The sequence below is a fragment of the Bombyx mandarina genome, chromosome 06, assembly GCF_030267445.1.
Source record: "Bombyx mandarina strain Sakado chromosome 06, ASM3026744v2".
Taxonomy (NCBI): Eukaryota; Metazoa; Arthropoda; class Insecta; order Lepidoptera; family Bombycidae; genus Bombyx; species Bombyx mandarina.
Window position 1 is genome coordinate 11,024,999 of NC_143213.1, and position 23,725 is coordinate 11,048,723.

The 23,725-nt window shown below is 39.2% G+C and overlaps 1 protein-coding gene across 1 annotated transcript in view; it reads left to right on the plus strand.

Moving 5' to 3' along the window:
- The window catches only part of LOC114247935 (suppressor of lurcher protein 1), a 91,690-nt gene that overhangs the window by 37,147 nt on the left and 30,818 nt on the right, over nt 1–23,725 (plus strand). The window contains exons 3-4 of the mRNA XM_089728136.1: nt 3,895–3,967; nt 11,370–11,550. Coding sequence (XP_089584262.1) covers nt 3,895–3,967; nt 11,370–11,550 — 254 coding nt within the window. The remainder of the gene's footprint in view (nt 1–3,894; nt 3,968–11,369; nt 11,551–23,725) is intronic.

Genomic DNA, 23,725 nt, shown 5'->3' on the forward strand with positions numbered 1-23,725 from the left:
TTTGAAATGTTAAGTACAATGGCTGCCCACACTTCAAACCAAACGCATCACGGCAGGAATGGGCACTCTTATATTTTCAATACCTTGGGCCCGAGGTCTGCTCCCAAAGTCTGCAGATCGCCAAGTCCCAGTTCCCCGCAAAACCCGTAGGCGCAAGCACCTCTTAGAAAGTTTGGCCCCTAACTCGAACAAAAACCCTATTTTCAAGGTCATTTATAGTCGTATCAGTTATTTTTAATGCCATCTTAGCATCAGCTTACCTTGCGACAACTGCTTAGTCTTTCCTTTAAAAAAAGAAAAAAACAATAGTGTCTTAAGTAAAAATATATATATTATTACATATTAAAAAAAACACAGGCAGTTGAGCACACGAATTTGTAGGGCGTGGTTGTACGGCCGATCTGACTCTCCCTCTGTAGGTTACCCTCCTGAATTCCGGCAGCCAACGGACGTGGGTTGACCCGCTGAAGCACCACGTCTGGACTCCTGGAGGTTTCCTGGGCTGGCTAGATCACCAGGGTACGGGTTACTGGACGGAGATGACCCTTTCAGCACAGACGCAGTTATCGGGTGAAGCAATAAGCAAGAAGCGTGAAAAAAACAGCTAGGCATGAACCCTGGAAGCGATAAGACCAATTTCACAAACTGGTTTATCTACCTTCCGATCTGGTTGACCAACGAGAACTCGAGCAAGGTACCCACATCTTGTGGCGAGATTATCGTGGTAGTGGTCAACCAGAACGGAGTAAATGCACAATAAAAAAAATTAAAGCAATAAAACAAATGAAGTATAGCTGTGCATGATTAGCAAAAAATAAAAAAGAAGTAATGCGTTAAAAAAATAATAATATGCCATTTCCAACTCACCCTAAAAGCGGGGTCGAATCCGTTTATTTTAATCGTGTTAATATTAAACAGCACACGATATTGCTGTACTAAATTTTTTTTTTTTTAATAAATTATTTGTAGGTAAGTCGTCTGTCTAGGTTTGAAAACGAACTTTAACTGAACTCGAATACAAACGTAAGACTAATAAGGAAGTCTAGTGACGACTCCGGCGGCTGCGCAGTGTCTCGCCAGCCGAACCTACGTCTCGGGGGGAGGTGGGAACTATTGTTCTCACCTCAGCGGTACAGTCGATAAAATAACTGCTTTGAACATAAATACTTTTGTTTTAAGGTTTTTTTTTTCTTTTTATTTTGCAGACGATTTCAGTTGTAGCATTACGTTACAACCTCTTACCGTAGGTGGACGTCCAAAGCAACTTAAGGCTTAATCGGAGAATGTGGAATAGTGTATTCTATCAAACTGCGATAGCCGAGCGGTATCAGCAGTTAGTAGAGAAAATTACAAGGCCACATTGATAATATACCATCCCTTTGGCTGTTTCTGCCGTGAAGAAGTATGTTTTCAGGTGTGGTGTTTGCGGCTTTGTCCAGCAGTTAAATTAAGCAATCATGACTTTCATCTCATATTATCCTGATTTTATTCATCTTTCGCGTTATAATATCAATGGGAGCTTAGTAGCATTTTTTCCATTAGCTCGTCTGTCAATATAGAGGAAGGTGTATCATCATCATCATCATCATCAGCTTAGACCAGTCCACTGCTGGACATAGGCCTCTCCAATAGCATGCCACTATGCACGAACCTCGGCTTCTCTCATCAAACTCTTGAAAATAAACGAACAGAAACGATTTTAGTATATTTAGAAGCCTCTAAAAGTAGGTCTATGCTGTGAATTATTACCATGAAGGAATGTCATGTTTGGCCAGAATAGCAGAGTTCATGTTTCCGGTTGGAGGGCGGTAATTGTGCTTATATATCTCTAATGCGTCTATTATTCATTAATTTTTTTAAAAACAGGTCAGAACAGAATCTGAACAATGGAACCTAGATATTAAGTAGAAACAGTTTAGTCTTTATTAAGATGAAACATTCATTAAGCGCCTCGTTTGACTTTACTGAGCAGACTAGATCTATCCCTCCTATCTATCTATGCTATCACTTCTCTAGAGATATTTAATCAACTCTTTAGTAACACTAATGCCGCTACAAAGAAATATTTAGGTTTTTTTTGTTATCATGTCAAAAGTCATCCGTCCTCATTTAATAGATCAGTCTCAATACTTTTCAAATAACTGTGCCTGATTTCTAATTTCATTCAGAGATTGCGTATAGTGTTGATTCCATTAATATTAAATTGTTAATTTCGCACAGAGCTGTCACCGTGTCTTATGGCACAAGCCCGCGGATTAACGTGAAACCAATTCATATACATACATACATATGTACTACAAATGTAACACATATTAAGCACGGGGGTTGAATAGCATTAATTTGGCTATAATGTATAATACATTACGAATGATGTAAAATACTACAAAACGTAAGTGAATTTTATTCATGGATTATTTTGTAATTCCAAATTAAGATGTATAAATATATCATGCATTTTCATTAGCGAAAATAAAACTATTCTAGTGAAAAAGTTTACTGGTGGTGGACCTCTTGTGAGTCCGCACGGGTAGGTACCACCACCCTGCCTATTTCTGCCGTGAAGCAGTAATGCGTTTCGGTTTGAAGGGCGGGGCAGCCATTGTAACTATAATTGAGACCTTAGAACTTATATCTCAAGATGGGTGGCGCATTTACGTTGTAGATGTCTATGGGCTACAGTAACTACTTAACACCAGGTGAGCTGTGAGCTCGTCCACTCATCTAAGCAATAAATAAATAAAAGTCTTTATTAAGATCGAACTTTCATTAAGCGCCTCGTTTGACGTTGTCTTTACTGAGCAGACTAAATCTATCCCTCCTATCTATCTATGCTATCACTTCTCTAGAGATATTTAATCAACTCTTTAATAACACTAATGCCGCTACAAAGAAATATTTAGGTTTTTTTTGTTATCATGTCAAAAGTCATCCGTCCTCATTTAATTTAGATCAGTCTCAACACTTTTCAAAGAACTGTACTTGATTTCTAATTTCATTCAGAGATTGCGTATAGTGTTGATTCCATTAATATTAAATTGTTAATTTCGCACAGAGCTGTCACCGTGTCTTATGGCACAAGCCCGCGGATTAACGTGAAACCAATTCATATATGTACATACATACATATGTACTACAAATGTAACACATATTAAGCACGGGGGTTGAATAGCATTAATTTGGCTATAATGCATAATACATTACGAATGATGTAAAATACTACAAAACGTAATTGAATTTTATTCATGGATTATTTTGTAATTCCAAATTAAGATGTATAAATATATCATGAATTTTGATTAGCGAATATAAACATATTCTAGTGAAATAGTTTACTGGTGATAGGACCTCTTGTGAGTCCGCACGGGTAGGTACCACCACCTCGCCTATTTCTGCCGTGAAGCAGTAATGCGTTTCGGTTTAAAGTGTGAGGCAGCCGTTGTAACTATACTTGCGACGTTAGAATTGATATCTCAAGGTGGGTGGCACATTTACGTTGTAGATGTCTATGGGCTCTAGTAACCACTAACACCAGGTGAGCTGTGAGCTCGTCCTACATCTAAGCAATATTTAGATGGGTGGAAGAGCTCACAGCCCACCTGTTGTTAAGTCCCCTAGTTATTGTAACGCACATGGATTTATTCTAAGTCAAACTGGACTAATTTCCTTGAATGTTTTTTTTTTGTACATTATTTGAGCAGAGAAATGAGTGTGACCATAACTGTACAATAATAGGCCAGTTACAAATGTGCAACTACTTAAATTTAATTTAAACAAAAACAATTGTCCCTGAAAGCTACAACAAATTGCAAGGATTTCATTTCGGGGTCACAATTCAAATCCACTCTCATGGTTGGGTCCTTTGTAAATTAATTTTAATAATTTCCTTGTTTTCAGACGTCGACGACCTTAATCCTGGTGTTTCACTTATCCCTCCACACGGTTGACGAAGGACACGCCATAAATCCAAGTAAGTGAAACAAATTTAACTAAAATCTTTTGGGGCTCTAGGAATCTGCCCATGTGATCACATCTATGGAGTCTGATGGCAAGCACTTTATACGCGCCAGATACGAGTTGAAGATAACCGTGAGAATGCATTTTCTCTAAAAAAAATGTGGTTATAGCTCTCAAGTTTCTTTCGTTAGAGAGACCATATATGCGTAGCCTTAACTAGTAGGGGCTCAAACCTGACGATGTTGCTAACACGAGCCTTAGCAAGAGCCGTGCCTCGCAGAATCTCCCACCGGATCGGAAACGCGACCCACTGAGAAGATCCGGCGAGAAACTCAGTGGGCTGTGTCTGTGGGTTAATTTACTCGTCGAGCCCTTCGTCGCAAGCGACGGGTTTGACGAAAACGATGACCGGTGCTTGGGGTACCTAAAAGCGCCGTTAGTGTATCGGGAAGATCCGAAATGACGTGTTTTGGGCGACGTCGACTTTATTTAAAAAAATAGACTAAAGATCGCAAATAATTTTACTTGGTTAGTCTTAATCTGTTAACTAGCCATAAGAATTGGGCTAAAATGTTTCGCGACAAAAATGCATAGGGCGCTCGTAATCACTCGTGCGGGTCAAGAATTTGTCTCTTTCGTGCCTCTGCCTATGTATAAGTCAATTAGATGTTTTGCTGAGCAAATGATCTAAGGGCGTACCTAATGTTAGTCGGATATTGGGTTTTATAAAGAACATAACATGACCGCCTCCGCCTATCGAAGTATGCGGTATGAGATATAAGTTATACTTGATATAAGTAACTAGTTGAGATATAAGTAACTCTACTTGAGACCTTAGAACTTATATCGCAAGATGGGTGGGGCATTTACGTCGTAGGTGTCTATGGGCTTCAGTAACACCAGGAGGGCTGTGAGCTCGTCCACTCAACTATTCAATAAATAAAAAATTCAAAGTCGTCGTTGTACTTGAAGATCAAAGAGATTCTCCTAACCCTGTCCAGCCGGGTGAATATTTTCAAACCGAGATCTAAAAGCAATGATATATTTTTCCTTGAAAAAAAAAAGTGTCAGTGTTAAAATAAAACATTCCTCTGACCTGCGAACTGGAAGTATTAAAAGAGCAAAGATCCGATTTAGGTAAAATAAATTCCCTTTTAGTACTCGTTCTCTCGCAGTTTCCTTGAAATATGCAAATAGGGATTCCTCGGCGAAGCGGCTGACAGATGATCGACGTTCCAACTTATAAAAAAGACTCATGAAAGCGTTATTACGTGATGAAAATACTGTTTTATGCAATAATAAAGAATAAATTAAGTTATTGAATACCCTTCATTCGTGAATCAATATTATAATTATTTATAATGTTATATTTACACAGTTTGCTTCTAAAGTCAACGGTAAATATCTTCCAAAGTAAAGAAAGAAAATGATAAAATACAATTACCGAATAGTTTATTCGTAAAACTGAAATGACTAGTGAAGGAACTCATACGTAGCCTACCCATTGTAAAGTTATACCGAAGTCCATGGAAATCACAATGTTTGCTCTAGAAATACTACCACCCAGCCTATTTCTACCGTGAAGCAGTAATGCGTTTCGTTTTGAAGGGTGGGGCAGCCGTTGTAACTATACTTGAGACCTTAGAACTTATATCTCAAGGTGGGTGACGTTTTTATGTTGCAGATATCTATGGGCTCCAGTAACCACTTAACACCACGTGGATTGTGAGTTCGTCCACCCATCTAAGCAATAAAAAAAATTAAAAAAGAGAGGTACCTTGACATTTAGACTCACGATAAGCCTTATCATGAGCGATTTCGGGTTGATGACCGAAGTACGCTGGTATAATACCCAGAGAATACTGCTCTGGTGAATGAATGCCTTAGTGACCTTTGATAAGTCACCCCGATGGAAGTTAAAGACTTGATCAAAGACCTACGTCCTCGCAAGGCTCCCGGTTCCGACGGTATATCCAACCGCGTTATTAAACTTCTACCCGTCCAACTCATCGTGATGTTGGCATCTATTTTCAATGCCGCTATGGCGAACTGTATCTTTTCCGCGGTGTGGAAAGAAGCGGACGTTATCGGCATACATAAACCCGGTAAACCAAAAAATAATCCGACGAGCTACCGCCCGATTAGCCTCCTCATGTCTCTAGGCAAACTGTATGAGCGTCTGCTCTACAAACGCCTCAGACTTCGTCTCATCCAAGGGCATTCTCATCGATGAACAATTTGGATTCCGTACAAATCACTCATGCGTTCAACAGGTGTACCGCCTCACGGAGCACATTCTTGTGGGGCTTAATCGACCAAAACCGTTATACACGGGAGCTCTCTTCTTAGACGTCGCAAAAGCGTTAGGCAAAGTCTGGCACAACGGTTAGATTTTCAAACTATTCAACATGGGCGTGCCGGATAGTCTCGTGCTCATCATACGGGACTTCTTGTCGAACCGCTCTTTTCGATATCGAGTCGAGGGAACCCGCTCCTCCCCACGACCTCTCACAGCTGGAGTCCCGCAAGGCTCTGTCCTCTCACCCCTTCTATTTAGCTTATTCGTTAACGATATTCCCAGGTCGCCGCCGACCCATTTAGCTTTATTCGCCGACGACACGACTGTTTACTATTCCAGTAGAAACAAGTCCCTAATCGCGAAGAAGCTTCAGAGCGCAGCCCTAGCCCTAGGACAGTGGTTCCGAAAATGGCGCATAGACATCAACCCAGCGAAAAGTACTGCGGTGCTATTTCAGAGGGGAAGCTCCACACGGATTTCCTCCCGAATTAGGAGGAGGAATCTCACACCCCCGATTACTCTCTTTAGACAACCCATACCCTCGGCCAGGAAGGTCAAGTACCTGGGCGTTACCCTGGATGTATCGATGACATTCCGCCCGCATATAAAATCATTCCGTGACCGTGCCGCGTTTATTCTCGGTAGACTCTACCCCATGATCTGTAAGCGGAGTAAAATGTCCCTTCGGAACAAGGTGACACTTTACAAAACTTGCATAAGGCCCGTCATGACTTACGCGAGTGTGGTGTTCGCTCACGCGGCCCGTACACACATAGACACCCTCCAATCTCTACAATCCCGCTTTTGCAGGTTAGCCGTCGGAGCTCCGTGGTTCGTGAGGAACGTTGACCTACACGATGACCTGGGCCTCGAATCTATCCAGAAATACATGAAGTCAGCGTCGGAACGGTACTTCGATAAGGCTATGCGTCATGATAATCGCCTTATCGTTGCCGCCGCTGACTACTCCCCGAATCCTGATCACGCAGGAGCCAGTCACCGTCGACGCCCTAGACACGTCCTTACGGATCCATCAGATCCAATAACCTTTGCATTAGACGCATTTAGCTCTAACACTAGGAGCATGCTTAGGGACCTCGGTAACCGTACTCGTCGCACTCGACAAAGAGTTCGCCGTGCAACCTAACCCATGAATCAGCTCGCTGAGTTTCTCGCCGGATTTTCTCAGCGGGTCGCGATTCCGATCCGGTAGTAGATTAATTCGCGAAGCAGCTACTCTTGAGCTGTTAGGTCGCCTTCGGAGGCGCTCGGGTAGCTGTTAGCAAATCCCACCCCTCCTGGCTGAGCCTTTGCTCGCCCACCTGTCCTGGTGAAAGTGGAAAGGCCTCAGGGCCACCAGTAATCCTTCAATCATAAAAAAAAAGACTTTTGATAGCACTCATGAAATATGGGTGATGCCATTCTAGACACCACAGGCATGTATATTTTGATTATTATATCCATTCCCTTCGTTAAACAATGCAGAATAACTATTTAAAATTTGACTTGATTACTGTAACATGGATCATTGACCGGGGTTGGTACCGGAATTATTGTTATAATGCCAGGACTTCGATAGCAGAATGATACCACGTTTTCTTCTTTTAATTAATACCATCTACATAGCTTGAGAGATACGTGGGACAACCGAAAATTATTTATTTATTTTTTATTACTTGAAATAGGCAGGGCGGTGGTACCTACCCGTAGTCGGTAGGGACTCACAAGAGATCCTACCACTAGTAAATACAAAATTAGCAGTAAAGTAAATTCATCAATCAGGAAATAATACCCAAAATACATGAACCAAGGAAAACTTACAGCCAATATAACGATTAAAGTTTGCCAAGTTTGTGTCCTCGTCAACAAATACCTACTTGCTAAGATATGACGCTCTGGCTATGTAATACATAAAGTGAACTAAATTTAACTTGAAGTCGCGGTATGTTTTGGGGCTATGACAAAGTACACAACAAATTAATTGTACGATTTCGGTTGAATATTATTAATATTCGACTGAGTTTATGAGACTCATTTCATTGACACGCTCATGTAAATTATTGCAAACGTACGAATATTGTCAAATTTTTGATTGTCTTTTTTGAAGTCGTCGTGGCCTAAAGGATAAGACGTCCGGTGCATTCGTAACGATGCACCGGTGTTCGAATCCCAGGCGGGGGTGCCAATTTTTGTAATGAAATACGTACTCAACAAATGTTCACGATTGACTTCCACGGTGGAGGAATAACATCGTGTAATAAAAATCAAATCCGCAAAATTATAATTTGCGTAATCACTGGTGGTATAGGAGACCACTTGTGAGTCCGCGTGGATAGGTACCACCGGCCCTGCCTATTTCTGCCGTGAAGCAGTAATGCGTTTCGGTTTGAAGGGTGGGGCAGCCGTTGTAACTACCTATATACTGAGACTAGAACTTGTATCTCAAGGTGGGTGGCGCGTCTACTTTGTAGATGTCTATGGGTTCCATTAACCACTTAACACCAGGTGGGCTGTGAGATCGTCCACATATTATATAGGCAATAAAAAAAAATTGATATTACATATTCATGTCTAAAAAATTCTTTTATGTTGTTCTTTCCTTAGACTTTATTATTTTTGTTGAGCGTTAAATTGTTATCGGAGCTAATTATCGTCACAAAGATATAACACGAGACTTGAAAATGAGACTTAAATCTTATTCCAAGTCTCATTTTCAATTATATAAGTACTATTGTATAGGTCTTTCACAATTAAAACCATATCCATCTATCTCTATCTCCGATTTCATTCGGAATAATGTGTGAAATGTCTCCATTCGACGCGGCGGGAAATTTGAAGAACTCAAAAAGCCGGTTAGCGATTTCAACATGAAACACTCATGAAAGAAAACTGCCAAATCGCGTGTTTTATTTCATCGTCACCTCTTATTGTTGAATTTTATTTCATTAAGGGCGTTTGTATTAAGCGCTCGTGGTAAAGTGATTTGCGTCTCTGTTATTTTTTTCTGCTTGTTTTTGACGTATTTTTGAGTATTTCACAATCAGTTCTGTATTAAGTCTGAAGTTTGTATAATGTGTACTAATGCTACTCAATGCCCAGTTGTTCCTTTCTTTTTTGTTGAAATAGGTTGAAAAACTACATTCTCCCGATGTTCAATTGTTATCTGAAACCAAAGATATTAATTAGTACGTAAACATCGCTGTATTTTTTTGGTTAGATTCTGTGACGTGTGTTCTATGGATGTATAAGTTGAGATATCATTTAGGATTTTCGGATGCATTAGAATAAAATATATTCATCAGAAAGGATTGTAAAGTTGCTTCCCAAAACCAAAGGTAGAAATTAGGTAAAGATTACAATAGCACGATAATTACTGCTATTAGTTTAACGAGATCTTATATCCAAGATCCCTAAGCATCATTATTAATCTACTTATTGATTTTTTGCTGTGCTAAAATACTTGCTAAAGTGTACTTAACATTATTTTGTATAGTACAGTTACTTTGAAGTTTCTTTCAACAATCTATCTTTCATCATTATTTACGTCCTTAAATATACTACAAAGTTTAATTTTTATATACCTTCTTTAAGTTCTGGGTTAATAATTAAAGGCCACGCTCCTCCAATAAATTCGAGATGATGCCTCGTAATCTTCTTATAAACGTGGGTCTAGACGTCAAACATTCAACAATTTATCGCGGTTTTCTTTGCCAAGTTAAATACGGAGCGTTCAAGTAAACTGATCTGTGTCGTAAAACTCAACCAAACGGCAAATAAGTTTTGGGCTGAAACAAAACGGGGACGCCGAGCATAACCCTTCACATTTCTTCCTTACACCACCTTTGTACGCTTCAATAAAATTACTTCCACTACATATACCTGATTTCGTTATCTATCCCTTTTTGTTTTCAAGCGTGCGAATGTATCTTTCCCTTTCTGTCACCAGGTTGTTAATAATGTTTCGTGCCTGTATTACGTTTCGCGACAATGTACAAGGCTTCCGTTGTAATGTGGATGATCTGCGATATGAAGTTTCTTTCTGGAGTATTACCAGGCGTTTATGACTTAGCTTAATCAACTACAAAATTTACTTGAGATAAACCTTTAAATTATGATTAGTTCATAATAAATAATAGTAAAGCACTATTGCTTATTGAAATACTGTTGTATATTTTTTGTATAACAAATGATTTTTTTTTATTGCCTTTGTAGACAGACTGCCAGGAGCAGAGCTAAGCCGCTGCCTACCGAATAATTGTGGTTATTGATGATAGCGAATGTAATAAATAAAAATCAAAATTGTATTCACGAAGGCCTGCAAACATGAACTTATTAAATTTCGTGAGAGTGTATTCTGATCCCGAATGCGGTAGGAAAGGCAGGTTTGTGGTAAGAATCCGTGCGAGCTCACAAATCAACCTATCACCGCGCAAGTGATGATTTTAAATATTGTTCTATTTAATCTATAGCTCCTTCCTTCATCTTCCTAGCCTCCGGAGATATAGCACAACTTCTCCTCACACGGGAGCTACCGATATTACTAAAAAATGGATCATCTGCTTAAGCTGAATACAATAGCATTTCATCCACACGTGCAAAAGAAATCTGCAAAAGAATTTTTTAACAAAAATATACAAAATACAAGAGTATAAAAACAGTAAAGATCGTAGGCTATACAATATTTAATCTAATATCAACATCCAGAGCAAAAATAGCCCGTACGTCCAACCACGGAGGGTTCAATTTAATATCCTATTAATAAATTGTTCGTGTCGTTATTATTCAAAAGTCATTCTTTTTCTTTTTCTCCACCTTATCCCACTAAGTGGGGTCGGCACAGCTAATATTTCTCTTCCATTCTCTTCTATCAGCCGTCATCTCAACACTCACTCCTCTCTCTTTCGTATCGTCATTCACACACTCCATCCATGTCTTTTTCGGTTGACCTCTTCCCCCTCTACCTTGCACTACCATTTCCATATATCTCCTAGTCACTTGCATCTTCTCTCTATGCATCACATGTCCATACCACATTATTCAAAAGTCATTCTTGTCAGGTAGCATGTTTTTGCTTATCCTTTACTTGTGTAATCTTCAATATCTTCTTTGTGTTCAGGTTGTGAGTGCATCCGCTTCACTTCGACATACGGCAAAGAGCGCGGAACCTTCAGCAGCCCCGACTACCCGCGTCCGTATCCGCCGCACCTCTCCTGCGTACTCTACACGTTCATCGCTGCACCACACGAAATCGTGGAACTCATCTTCACCGACTTCGATATCTACAAGGAGCATCTTGAGTACGTACCTAATTGTATCTTTAAGTGATATAGTAATGTTAATATTCGTATTAATGTTTAATAAAAAACCGTACGTGATGTGATGTAATTATAAGTGCTTTTAGAGTTTCAGTGGTCACGGACGATTATCTGTCGTAAAATATTCGTAAAGTCGGGAATAACGTTTCTTCTCAGTCGCATGCACTCTTGGCAGAGCGGTCGTGGTCATCACTTCGGGTGGTGGTGCGCTTCACCAGACACCAGTTTAGAGCTGCCTTTATTTAGTCGGTCCATCTGACGATGATCTGCCGCGCGGTCTTGTACACCTTCTATCATGCCCTGCACCACAAGGCGCTCAAATGAGTCGTCGCCCCGCCGGGCATGTGTCGCGGCGGGGAAATTTGATATTAACTAGCTGACCCGGCATACTTCGTAGTGCCTCAACCGATAAATAAAAGACCTAAACTTTTGTATAAAATAAACTTAAAACAAACGAAAGGAATCCGTCCGAAGGAGGACACATCAAAGGAAAAACAAAATTGTTATTTTTATTTTATTCCGAGCATTTTCATATTTATCTACCTTTTAAACCTTTCCTGGACTTCCACAAATAATTCAAGACCAAAATTAGCCAAATCAGTCCAGCCGTTCTCGAGTTTTAGCGAGACTAACGAACAGCAATTCATTTTTATATATACTTACATAGATTATGTTCAATCTACGACTCGCGTAGACCGAAAAGCATCGTAAATTTATATGAAACAAAAAAAGTTTGACCAAAAATATGCCATGTCATCAGCTACTTTGAGTTGTATTTGTCATTCAATTCACTTATCGATTCAAGTCGAAACGCACGATCATGCTTACCCTTAACTGCTGTTTGAATTCTAAGCCAATTTTACATAACGCTAATTCAGACGGTTAAAGTATTTAGATATGACACCAATTAATGTGATATACGAAAAAAAGTGATTAAAAAGTATTATGTATGGAAAAGGTAAAGGAAAAAGTATTATTTATGGAAAAAAGGCGACCCATGTAGTGAGATTTCACGGTATCATAGACACAAGGGCGGATCCAGCTTTGGCGCCAGGAGGGGGTCACATAGTCAAATTTAGATGCGTTCGTTCCCAGACGTTTGCCATTATACAAAGTTATTATATTAAATTAATTAAATATTGAAGGTAAGTAGTTACATAAAATCTGTATGGTTACAAAATATATAAATAAAATCATTATATTCAATTAGTGGTCCACCTAAGTCCTGGAACCAGCTCAGGGGGTGGTCATGACCCCATGACCCCCCCCCTGGATCCGCCATTGTAGACAAAAAACAACTGAGAATATAAGTGATAAATATTTTATAAGGTGACTTTCGGGCTTACTTTTTATTACATGAACCATTACCTTTATACCACCAGTTTGAGCAATAAAAATAAAATAAAAAAACAAAAGAAATAAAGCCATCGTTCATTGCCCTCGAAAAATGTTTAATACTTCACAAACAAATTACCCGTTACAACGATAAATAGCAATACCGGTATTTTGTCTGAGAAGAAACGTAAATGTCAATAAATAATTTTACAAGAAATTATTAATATAAACTGTACAATATTTTTTATAGTATAAATGTGTGAGTGGGTTCATGTTGAGTAGTTACTGAAGTGCTTAGATACCATAGAGTACATACATACAACGGCAGTCGCATTCTTCAAACAGTGTGCTTAGTGCGAGTTTTTTAACGCTCTGGATAGCGTAAAAGTTAACTGAAATTTGTATGCGTTTGAATCAGCGCCTCTAGCGACAAACGTAGGCAAATGTTCCAACTCCGTACAAATTTGAATTAGCTTTTATGCTATCGAGAGCGTTAAAAAACTCGCACTAAGCACACATGAACACATGACCGTTTCGCGGTAAAAATAAGACTTTACAAAACTTGCATAAGGCCCGTCATGACTTACGCGAGTGTGGTGTTCGCTCACGCGGCCCGCACACACATAGACACCCTCCAATCCCTACAATCCCACTTATGCAGGTTAGCTGTCGGGGCTCCGTGGTTCGTGAGGAACGTTGACCTACACGACGACCTGGGCCTCGAATCAATTCGGAAATACATGAAGTCAGCGTCGGAACGGTACTTCGATAAAGCAATGCGTCATGATAATCGCCTTATCGTTGCCGCTGCTGACTACTCCCCGAATCCTGATCATGCAGGAGCCAGTCACCGTCGACGCAATAGACACGTCCTTACGGATCCATCAAATCCAATAACCTTTGCATTAGACGCCTTCAACTCTAGCACTAGAAGCAGGCTTAGAGACCCCGGTACCCGTACTCGTCGAACTCGACAAAGAGGTCGACGTGCAACCTAACCAATGCATCAGCCTGCTGAGTTTCTCACCGGATCTTCTCAGTGGATCGCGATTCCGATCCAGCAGTAGATTCATTCGCGAAGCAATTGCTCTTGAGTTGTTAGGTCTCCTTCGGAGGCGCTCGGGCAGTTGTTAGCAAATCCCACCCCTCCTGGCTGAGCCTTTGCTCACCCACCTGTCCTGGTGAAACTGGAAAAGCCTTCGGGCCACCAGTAATCTTTCAATCATAAAAAAAAGAAGGTAGAAATAAGAGTTCTAATGATAGCAACATACCGTGCGTGCGCAGAATACGGTCAACCACCAGCAAAATAACTAATTTATTGTATATGTTAATCTCACAAATATGCGCGTATATATTTTGTAGACAGATGCTGAAGGTCATGGACATTGCAAAGTCACCGTCCGCTTTAGAACACGAGAATAAAGTCGCATTAGTATTGTTATTGAATTAACCCAACAAACGAATGATTCACCTCTGAAATAGGTACTAATAATCAGGCTCATTCAAATAAACAAAAAGCTCTTAGCACGTCCCAACTCTTCAAGCCTGTATTTAAAATTTCGTCATGTCGTCAGTAGTAAAATTCATGTTGTAAACGTGTAAAGATAGGGTTGTTAGCAATGATGTTCGTTTTATGGCTTACGATGTGAAATGGGCAATAAAATGAAGTGTTTTGGATATTGTAGAGGGGAAATGAGCGCTTAAAGTAGGTACGTACGAGCCAAAACGCTTGGTGATTTTTTGTTGTTAGAGCTGAGAAGTAGGGCTAAACCAATATTGAGTAGTTACTGAAATAGAAATAGAAATCATAACATGAATGTCGAAACCTACATTAAAACTCTTCTCCTTCTTGCCTTATGCCTATATGCCTATATAACTATATATTGCGTTGCCGGCGGCTCGAATTAAGAAAATAAGCAACACTTTTAGGGGGCTGGGTGTACAACTTTTCAACAAGATCCCACTAAACGTTCAATTACTACCTGTTCATAGATTTAAGAAAACTGTCAAGGAACGTTTGTGCAACAAGGCATATTATAAAGTTAAGGATTATTTACTAGATGGCACTACGTGGGAATGAGGCGTTCGCTCCTGGACTTTTCATTTTTCATTATTATTATTATTATTTTTAATTGTATTTTTTGACTTGTTCTTTACTTTATTGCAAATATTTTTATTTATTTAAAAAAAAAAGTAAATATTTGAGAAAAAACAAAAACAAAGCCCGCTGAGTTTGTTTCGACGGATCTTCTCAGGACTGTGGCTTTTTTTGGAACCGGTGGTAGAGTTAAGTTGCTATGTGGAGTCGCCGTTACATGTTCTTCTCCATTTACGCCTATCATACGTCATCTCTTGTGCCGGAATTAGCCGGAATATTTATGTCATTCAGAATACACACAACAGTACGTTACCGGTACCTCAATTTTCAAATTCACTTCATATGTATTTTAAAACGATTTCTCAAAATTTTGATAATTATTTAAAAATAATACATATTATAAAATCGATGATAAATGGTCCCGTTCCGCTGCTATCATCGCTAATTATGTGAAAAGCATGTATTTTGCCAATTATCGTATACACTGCAGGCCAAAAGTTTAAGACCTACATAATTAAAATAGGAACACGAAATAAAACTCCAATAAAATATTAAATGTTTAATTAAATTGTTATAAGAGAAACCTTCCCTGTAATGCGAACCATAACAGTAGGTAGTAAGTTTTGTCACCATCAAATAAATGGTTTACATAACTCATAAAAAGGAAACAGACATATGTACGTACATACATCCAAACTTTGATTTTTATTTAGAAAGAAAATACAATCAAGAAGCCAACTAAGCCATTTCGTATACCAGACCTAACTTTGTACTTAAATATTTAATAGTGAATGTCCCCTTAAAATGTATTAATTCCAGGCTGAGACCCAGAAAGGGTAATATTGTAATGAATTTGAATGTCCTACAAACCCGTGTAGATTGAATCCTAAGATTAGGTAAAGCATTGTTTAAATGTACTTGAGCTAAGTGCGCATGAAGTGAAATATCAAATTATCATCAGCCGTTTCGATGAAAATGAAGACTTTAAGTTTACTTTACGCTAATTATTTTTTAATCTTTAAAACTTTTCAGATTCGGTCTGTATATAAAGTTGATTCAAAATATCATTAATCGTTCGATTAGTAGGCGAATTTTGGGAACGAAGTTCCTTATGGGACGATGCGGAGGGGTACCCTAACCGGGAAAAAACCTCCGTAACGTAAGATTTTTATTAGTAATGTACACAGTGTACGACTTAACTTTGTAATAACGTACAAAAAATAACATATTTTTATCATTCATTGACCACGATCTCAGAGCGTTCGTTTGCGCAATACACTAACTCTTATGCAAACAACCGTGAATGAAGTGTACCACAATAAGTCCGCACGTTACCGAATGACCGTGAGTTGTTGCGAAACCTACAGTTTTATTTTCGTTATACCTCGAATAGAACTTAAAATTAATATTTTTATAATAAGGTACTTCATTCCTATCCGGTGTCCCACGACACCACACATCTTTTTATTGTAAGGCTACACCATTGAGTACCATTATCCTGATTATGTTTGCTGCGTAGCATTGATACGTTCTGGTTTAGTGGAAGTGGTTGGTATGATGGAAGGAGGAGTTACAATGTGCTCCAATACCCGCTTAACATTATCGAGCCTACGAAGAACGCTACACTGGAAGGCATGAATCCAATTGAACGATCCAAATTAGTTCAAAAAATTGAAAATAGTTTAAACAAGGAGTTTTCATGTTTTCGGATGCTATATTCGAACATTGGCCCGTTAATTGATGATTCTTGACAAATTTATATACCTATTACCTTGTGTGTCTAACTAAAATTATTGGTAGCTTCCCACTTCCATATATCCTTCGCTAAATAAAGCAAGTGTGAACAGCCAAATATCTGTGAATAGACTTCACGATATACCTAGTCGTATCGGATGATATGAAAGGTGTCTTACTACGTATCTTAATATAATATTATCGAGAATTTGGTAACGCATCTAGATGTGGGTCATTGGGTCGTTGTGTTTATTAGCTCGGATAAGCATTTAACACTAGGTGCCGAAACAATCATTTTCATTGTTCTCTAGATAGAACACCCAATCGAAAATATCGTTTACCAATGAAGAGGTACTAAATCTTACCTATGTCCACTATAATGGGACGGCGGGATGGATGTAATATGCTCTGTGTCAACCCTGTGCCGCCGTCTCAATAGCCGGGACTGCTCTGGTTCGGTCCGAGGTAGGGCGCCGGCTGGGAGCGGCTGAAGTTTTTAGTGAGGTTCAACTTCCACATACCCCACCTGCCGCGCGGGAAGAGAAACGGCGACTTTGTCCTGTGAAAAAAAAAAAAAGTCCACTATCAAGCATGTGTTGCCTTAAAAAAATCAGTCCCGCATCCCAACAGATTGCGTAACATCCAAACATACGTTATAGATTTCTATTGTGTATACGTAGTGTCTCTTGTTGCGATGGTACACCATAAATATAGCGCGTACGTGTGGAAATAAGTGGAAATTGTTCACAACGCTAGCGACACGACCAGTGTTGACGAGTGTAAAAAGTTCCCGAAATATCTTTAGATAAGAATTTAGTTTTATATTTTTTTTATTGCTTAGATGGGTGGACGAGCTCGCATGGTGTTATGTGGTTATTAGAGCCCATAGACATCTACAACGTAAATGCGCCACCCACCTTGAGATATAAGTTGCAAGGTCTCAAGTATAGTTACAACGGCTGCCCGACCCTTCAAACCGAAACGCATTACTGCTTCATTGCAGAAATAGGCAGGGCGGTGGTACCTACCCGTGCGGACTCACAAGAGCTCCTACCACCAGTAATTACGCAAATTATAATTTTGCGGATTTGATTTTAGTTACTTCGTATTGTTTTAATATACTGATGGCCTTTTCAATGACTCAACAAATATTTGATGTTTTTGTTTTAGTATTAGTGAAAAGAATTCTTTGAATTAGAATTTTTGAAAAGTTCTAACTACCTTTGTCAAGAAAACTTTAACTACGCATTTCATATTTTTGCTGATGCTAATGAATCTTCTAATTGTTTATCTTAGTAGCCATCGCCAGTTAATCACAGTCAATTATTACGATATCCGAGGTATTCACGAGAAAACTGGATTTCATGAACATGGCAATACCATAAAGAAAGATATTTCTCGGTTGACATTGTTGTATTTTTAACAGATTTCCCGTTATCTGTTTCGCCTGTCTTTTATTCTGATCCACTTTCTCTTGTTCCGTTGATAAATCTTCTGATATTGTTGGATTATACACTAAGGTGATTTATCTTAGACTTTCTCTTTTGTGTTTCTTGTGGTTTGAATACTTACAACCGTATATGGATTAAGGCCTCAAAGATACGGAATTATTTATTTTTGTTGGCATATGTAATTCGGTTTTAAATTTTTTTTTATTGCTTAGTTGTGTGGACGAGTTCACAGCATACCTGGTGTTAAGTTGTTACTGGAGCCCATATACATCGACAACGTAAATGCACCACCCACCTAGAGATATAAGTTCTAAGATCTTAGTATAGTTACTACGGCTGCCCCGGCCTTCAAACCGAAACACATTGCTGCTTCACGACAGAAATAGGCGGGGTGGTGGTACCTACCCGTGCAGATTCACAAGACGTCCTACCACGAGACTAAAAAAATTTAAATGTATTTTAAATGTTTTATGTGTTTAACAGTATTAAGGTAATAATGTCAAAGTTTCATTTTTATTGGTTTATCAGCTACCTATCATACCTAACTAGGAATTAACTTGACATGTTTGATTTTTGTTACAAAATCATTCATTTAACATGGATGTCGTTTGTGAACACGTGTTCTTGCATTATATTTTTTTCAAAGAATTAGAAACCAATGACATTGAGTACGTATAGTCACATCATTTCATGCGAGCTCACATACGTATTTCCCGCAAAACGTATATTGTTACAAATTATCTCCTGAATTAAATTTAATAATATAGCTGGAGGCCATATTATTATGGCGCCGATTGGCTTTAAAAATTTTTTTGTTTTATCCCTTTCTAAGCTGAAATCAGCGTAAACTTAACTAGTAGGTGTGCTCACAGGGCTCAAACCTGACGATGTTGCTAACACGAATCCTAACAAGAGCCGTGCCTCGCAGAATCTACCACCGGATCGGAAACGCGACCCACTGAAAAGATCCGGCGAGAAACTCAGTGGGCTGTGTCTATGGGTTAATTTTGGCTTTAAGAAAAGAGATCGCCAGTATGAAAATTGTCGGTGAAATACAATAAACAATACATTTGTTTCAAAATTACGTCTTTCGATGTTTTATTTTTAATTATTTTTTGTTGCTTAAATTAAACGGTTAAGTAATCCACAGTTCTCATCTCTCTTCGTCAAATTGGATTTTACTAGTGCATATCCGCATATGTACTAAGTAAATTAACAGGTACAAGAATTTTTTGTCTTAATAACACTCCAATACCTTAGATTTGGTCAATTAAAGTTATCATAAACACTAGCGACCCGCCCTCGCTTCGCTTCGGAAACATTAAAACACACATGAAACAAAAAAAAAAAAAAAAGTAGCCTATGTTCATCAGGGACAATGTCGGCTTCTAATGGAAAAAGAATTTTTCAAATCGGTCCAGTAGTTTCGGAGCCTATTCGAAACAAACAAACAAACAAATCTTTCCTCTTTATAATATTAGTATAGATTAATACTAAGTATCGAACACAAGTTCGTACTTAAAGACGATCATGCTCATATCGAAAATTCATCTTTCATTCACGTATATATTTGCTTTGGAATCCCGTCGTTCGTTTATGCGCGAGAAATTATTCATGGGCCGTTCGTTATTCTCGCAGTAGGGATTCTCGTCGTAAATTACTTGATTCGTTGCCGCGGTAACGGCACAGCTGAGGTGACGCTGCGTGTAATCGCGCGGAACTAACGAGCGATATGCGAAGATGCCCTGCGAATAAAATCCAAACGTACATACATAAGTCTGGCAGTTATTTACGAGACGCGAGCAGTACACGTTTTGTTTTCAATTTTCAATGTTTATGTTATATATTGTTACTAGCTGACCCGGCAGACTTCGTAGTGCCTCAATAGATAAATAAAATACCTAAACCTTTGTATAAAATAAACTTAAAACAAACAAAAGGAATCCGTCCGAAGGGGGACACATCAAAGGAAAAACAAAATTGTTATTTTTACTTATTTCAGAGCATTTTCATATTTATCTACCTTTTAAACCTTCTCTGGACTTCCACAAATAATTCAAGAACAAAATTAGCCAAATCTGTCCGTTCTCGAGTTTTAGCGAAACTAACAAACGGCAATTCATTTTTATATATATAGATTATTTCTTTCTTTATTTTTTTATTGTTTAAATGGGCGGACGAGCTCACGGCCCACTTGATGTTAAGTGGCTACCGGAGCCCATATACGTCTACAATGTAAATGCCGTCACCCACCTTGAGACGTGAGTTGTAAGGTCTCACTTTTAACAGTACCTTATTTATTATTATTATTATTATTACTATTATAATATATGTTATTTATTCATTTATGTTATACTAGAGGTCCCACAGTAGTCGAAATTCGACTATAATGAAATTGGAATTGTAAGTTTGTACACATACTATAATCACAAACTTCGCCAAGGCTACACTATAAAAAATATTAATAAAGACAAACAATATTTAATCTATTCTCAATTTGACCAGAGACATCAAGAACAAAAGTTTGACAATAAATAGTATGCATGGTATGTGGTGTGTGTAATCTTTTCTTTATTGATTTAATGTATCTTTTATGCATTATTTTAGAAAAATATTAGCATTGTGCACTTCTTCTCTATATTCTCTATAAGCGTGAAAAATTTCATACTCCTCCGTCTGCGCAATTTTCGTAAAAAGGGATACAAAGTTTTTGCTTCACGTATTAATATATAGATACATATAATTTGCGTCAAACAATTTCAATAGTAGCAATAATTGCAAACAGTGGTATTAGTGCCAATTATCTGGAAAGTTTTTTTGAGTAGTCATTGAAATTGTGTCGTATTTCTTTGGATTTGTATGACGGAGTAGGGACGTCCGTATTGTTTGTAAAAAGTGTGACGTCAGCACCGCTGACGTCGCGGTCATCACTTTCTTGACGAATGACTCATGTTTGGGTTTCCGAAACAAAACTTCACGAGAACTTCACGAGAACTTCGTATATTGCACGAGAAGCATAACAACGTTACAGAGATATCCGTACAGTACAACGGCTCGGACACGAATCAATCAGTGCTAGACAGCACGGCCGTATTTATGGGGCTTCGTACCCGTGAGCGTGTTGACACGTTTTAAACACGTGAGCGTGTTTACACGTTTTTCAAACACGTGAGCGGGTTTACACGTTTTTCAAACACGTTTTAAAGTATTGAAATTACAATAAAAGGAACTGTTTAACATCAATTTCTTATCACAGAGTAATTAGTTGATGATCAGTAGGTAAATAGTCATATTTGCGCCGACACGGCCATACTGACAGGCGGTGCGCGCTCTGCACCAGCCGCCCATGTATGGTGTATCACCAGAGAGTTCTTGGAGTCCATCTGAAACAATGGAATGTCTGTTTCTGAGATTGGTATCTGTGTACCTTTTTATGTTACTTTGAAAGTAACTTATTTTGTGTAGTTTTATATTGTGACGTACACTGTGGTACTTATGTAGTGGACGTACACTGTGGTACTTATGTAGTGGACGTACATTGTGGTACTTATGTAGTGGACGTACACTGTGGTACTTATGTAGTGGACGTACACTGTGGTACTTATGTAGTGGACGTACACTGTGGTACTTATGTAGTGGACGTACACTGTGGTACTTATGTAGTAGGCGTACACCGTGGTACTTATGTAGTGGGCGTACACTGTGGTACTTATGTAGTGGGCGTACACTGTGGTACTCATGTGGTGGCGTACACTGTGGTACTCATGTGGTGGCGTACACTGTGGTACTCATGTGGTGGCGTACACTATGGTACTCATGTGGTGGCGTACACTGTGGTACTCATGTGGTGGCGTACACTATGGTACTCATGTGGTGGCGTACACTGTGGTACTCATGTGGTGGCGTAATTTTATTAATCAAAAATAAAAACTTATCCTTATGCAGATTGTTGATTTTGTTGTTCGACCATCCTGGTTTGTGAAGTAGATGGTAGAGGTTCATCGGCTGATGCTGGTGGGTAGTCTTCTTCCACCGATACGGTTATCTGGTCTCCAGGTTGTTGCTCAGCGGAGGCGGCATGTGATCCCACTTGGGCGGTGCACGCTCTGCACTAGCCTCGTTGATTCTCGTAGGTTTTCTTTGATTCCCATTGATCTGCAGGAATAAAAAGTTTCTCTGAGTAGCGCATCTGTTATACTTGCGTTACTTGTAACTATATAAGTTTGAGACTATTAATGCGATTTTATTGTAGGGTTCTCGGAGGTTTTCGTAGATTTCTCGGAGGTTCTCGTAGATTTCTCGGAGGTTCTCGTAGATTTATTGAAGGTGGGATAAGAATGTGTAAGGTGTTGTTCGTTGTGTAAGGATATCATGGTCTTCAGATGAATTTTATGGTGAAATTTTAGTAATCAAAAATAAAAACTTATCTTTTGTATTCATTGATCAGTTGATTGTTGATTCCGTCGCTCGACCATGCTGGTTTGTGAAGCAGACTGTACAGGCTTATCGGCTGATGCTGGAGGGTAGTCATTATCCGCCGATACGGTTATCTGGTCACCAGGTTGTTGCTGAGCGGAGGCGGCGTGTGATCCCGCTTCTGATGACGGAGTAGGGACGTCCGTATTGTTTGTAAAAAGTGTGACGTCAGCACCGCTGACGTCGCGGTCATCACTTTCTTGACGAATGACTCATGTTTGGGTTTCCGAAACAAAACTTCACGAGAACTTCACGAGAACTTCGTATATTGCACGAGAAGCATAACAACGTTACAGAGATATCCGTACAGTACAACGGCTCGGACACGAATCAATCAGTGCTAGACAGCACGGCCGTATTTATGGGGCTTCGTACCCGTGAGCGTGTTGACACGTTTTAAACACGTGAGCGTGTTTACACGTTTTTCAAACACGTGAGCGGGTTTACACGTTTTTCAAACACGTTTTAAAGTATTGAAATTACAATAAAAGGAACTGTTTAACATCAATTTCTTATCACAGAGTAATTAGTTGATGATCAGTAGGTAAATAGTCATATTTGCGCCGACACGGCCATACTGACAGGCGGTGCGCGCTCTGCACCAGCCGCCCATGTATGGTGTATCACCAGAGAGTTCTTGGAGTCCATCTGAAACAATGGAATGTCTGTTTCTGAGATTGGTATCTGTGTACCTTTTTATGTTACTTTGAAAGTAACTTATTTTGTGTAGTTTTATATTGTGACGTACACTGTGGTACTTATGTAGTGGACGTACACTGTGGTACTTATGTAGTGGACGTACATTGTGGTACTTATGTAGTGGACGTACACTGTGGTACTTATGTAGTGGACGTACACTGTGGTACTTATGTAGTGGACGTACACTGTGGTACTTATGTAGTGGACGTACACTGTGGTACTTATGTAGTAGGCGTACACCGTGGTACTTATGTAGTGGGCGTACACTGTGGTACTTATGTAGTGGGCGTACACTGTGGTACTCATGTGGTGGCGTACACTGTGGTACTCATGTGGTGGCGTACACTGTGGTACTCATGTGGTG